A 2,940-nucleotide genomic window follows, 5' to 3' on the forward strand; every position below is an offset into this window, starting at 1 on the left:
AATTTTTTATTTTTTTATAAAAAAATTAATATAAAATAATACATAGAACTATGATTTTTACATTTGAATTAAAGTTTATAAAGATTTAAGAGAAATTTTATAAATAAAACATTCAAATTAAGGTCGAATTTCTCAATGCTATGCTCTCATTTAGACGTAACAGTTAGAAATTTAAAATAATATTGAAAAGATCTTTTCAAATTTTTCTATTTAAATTTAAATAATAAAAAATAAAGTGATATTTTTGTAAATATTTGAAAAAGCAGAAATAAAAATAGCTCCATTTTTACAAGCAAATTGTGTTATAACTGTTTATTAATCTTCATCAATTCATATGAATATTGCAAAAAAAAAAAAAAAAAACTAAATTTCAAATAATTTTTACAAAAATTAAAATAAAAAATAAAACCTATTTTCTAAAATGAACACATGCTTAAGGCTTAGTTTGACCCTGCATAGTATTTTAAAATAATAATGGAATAGAAAAATTTAAATTTGCACCTTTTAAAAGCTTTTAAAAAAAAATTACCAAACATGCTAGGTCCATATTTTTTTTTTTTTGGATTACGCATCGAGTTTCCACGTGTCCGTTTTACGATTCACGTGACTAATTCCGCGCCCCTTGAAGCCGACCCCACAACTCCAAAGGGAAATAAATTTTAGGAATTCAGGGACAGAAACGAACTTGGGAGGGTTTGACTACTTGACATCGTGAGAGGCACTCCCGCAGTCCGCACTACCACCTGAACCACACCTGGGGGTTGCTAGGTCCATATTTTACTCTTAAAACGTGGAGGTGAGCCAAACTCATCCTTGGAATTCTGGTAACCATTTTTGAAGCTCTTAAGAAAGAGAATGCTTCGCCCACTTTTCAATCTTCCATGGGCCAACTTTGATGTTCAGTCCCAAAGCTCGAACCTATCCCATAGCCCGGCCCACATTTCCCTCTTCAGACCCAGCTTAGAGTAGATGCAGAGCGGATAAGAAACTAGAAGCTCTTCATTTTCCTTCGTCATTTTCCCCCAGACGAATTGGAAGCACGAATGGCGCTCACTCTGAGCAACACATTCCTCCAACGGAAGCCCTCTCCCCCAGTTCTACCTCTCCAGAAGGTAACCCTAACCCTACCTCTCTTCTTCTTCCTCCTTCTCGGCTGAATTTGCTCCTCTTTGCAGGCGAAGACAAGGGTGGCAAATCGGCTGCAGTTGTCGTGCAGGAAGAAGGATATACACCCGGAGTTCCACGAGGACTCTAAAGTTTACTGCAACGGCGAGCTAGTGATGACCACCGGTGGCACGCAGAAGGAGTACTCGGTGGACGTATGGTCCGGCAACCACCCCTTCTACCTCGGCGATCGCTCCGCCATCTTCGTCGTCGACGACCAGGTCGAGAAGTTTCGTAAGAAGTACGGCGAGAACTCCCAGATAATGCAGATCCCCGTCCTTCACGGCGAGATTGTGCTGCCCCCAAAGCTCAAATCGTCTAAAGCAGGCAGGAAGAAGTAGCTGTACGCACTCACTCGTATTGCTGCTATTTGCGTTCGCTGTAAAAGAATTTTCAGAGAAAATTGAATTAGGGGTTTGCTGTTGTATTCCCGGTAAGTGTATCTTGATGGCGTCTTTCTTCAATTATTATTATTATTATTTTTTTATGGAAACCAGCGCATGTTTTGTATGTGGAAATCTGTTCTTTTTCTGTGTGAACGTGAACGAGTAAATATTTCTTCATTGTATGGCGGTCAGTTGGTGAAATTGAAAGATGCTGCCCTCATTTGGGATTGTGTTATGAAAATTTAAGGTAGCGATCCTGAGTTAGTTTCAGTTAGTATGTTGGGTTCTGTTGTCGTTCGTTGCGTAACTTTGTTACTTAAATCAATTTCTGTGTCCTCTGTTTCCATAATTGCGAAACCGATTCAGCGATGATTCACTGTTCTTTCTCTTGGTATATGTAGAACTCATTATATTGCATTCTCTGAGAATTGAGTGTGTGCTCCTTTTTTGGTTGGTTACAATTTTCCCAAGAAGTTTTTGGCTTTTGGTAGGCTTAAGGATATAAAGCTTCTTTTGTAGTCTGCCTTGTTTGTGATTATTCTGTGCGACGAGTTGTATATTTTTATTGAGTGCACAGAGAATTCCCTGTGGTGTAGAATTCTTTTCCTTTGTTTGCCTTGGGGCTTGTCTTTCGGAACTCGGAAGGTTTCAAGAATTGTCTTTGGTAGATATGCAGATAGATTGGAGGGGCTTTGCTTCACTGATATGTTCTGTTTTTCATTGTATTTTTTTCTTGTTTTTGGAAGGCTAATTGTACTCTTTGTAATTTTTTTCTCCATTCTAAATAAATTATTATTTTTATCTAAAAAAAGGTTAATATCAAGTTTACTACCCCAGAATCCCTAGCAAAACCTACACCAGCAATCATAGCAGCAAATGCTGCAATATGGAGGTAATGTATTCTATTGTTGCTTTGGCCATTTTGGCTGCTAAATATGAATTTGTTGCAGTTTGTTGAAAGGAAGACCTCCATCGATGCTCTTGGTTATTGATTTTTTGCAGCCAACCTGGTACACTGAAGAGACAAGTAAGGTTTTCCTTGATTTGTGCTACTCTTTTGTGAAATAGGTGTATGTAGCTACCATCATATGAGGAGATAAAGTGATTGCTTATGCAAATATTTTTCTTAGGCATCAACAAAAACTTCTCATTACCTAAAGGTTGTAATTTCTTTCATACTGCCATTCAGCTTAATTAGGTGTGCTAAAAGCTTCCCAACATTTTCAAGCTCGAAGCTTGATTCAAATTAGATTACTCTTATATTGGCTTATCTAAGCTCAACTTAATCAAGCTCAATTTTGTTATATAATAATATTAAATATTGTTATAATATATATAAAAACATAATATTAACTATATATATATAGAATATATAATCTATCACTTGTAA

At 36.5% G+C, this 2,940-nt stretch overlaps 1 protein-coding gene across 1 annotated transcript; it reads left to right on the plus strand.

Annotated features, from left to right (window-relative positions):
• The first annotated feature begins 815 nt into the window (after positions 1–815).
• LOC131163058 (large ribosomal subunit protein bL31c) lies at positions 816–1,791 on the plus strand. The gene is made up of 2 exons (XM_058119760.1): positions 816–1,112; positions 1,176–1,791. The coding sequence occupies exons 1-2, from the start codon at positions 1,044–1,046 to the stop codon at positions 1,503–1,505; spliced, it is 399 nt and encodes a 132-aa protein (XP_057975743.1). The 5' UTR covers positions 816–1,043; the 3' UTR covers positions 1,506–1,791.
• The last annotated feature ends 1,149 nt before the right edge of the window (positions 1,792–2,940 follow it).

Source organism: Malania oleifera, chromosome 8, assembly GCF_029873635.1.
Source record: "Malania oleifera isolate guangnan ecotype guangnan chromosome 8, ASM2987363v1, whole genome shotgun sequence".
In the NCBI taxonomy this organism is placed as follows: domain Eukaryota; kingdom Viridiplantae; phylum Streptophyta; class Magnoliopsida; order Santalales; family Ximeniaceae; genus Malania; species Malania oleifera.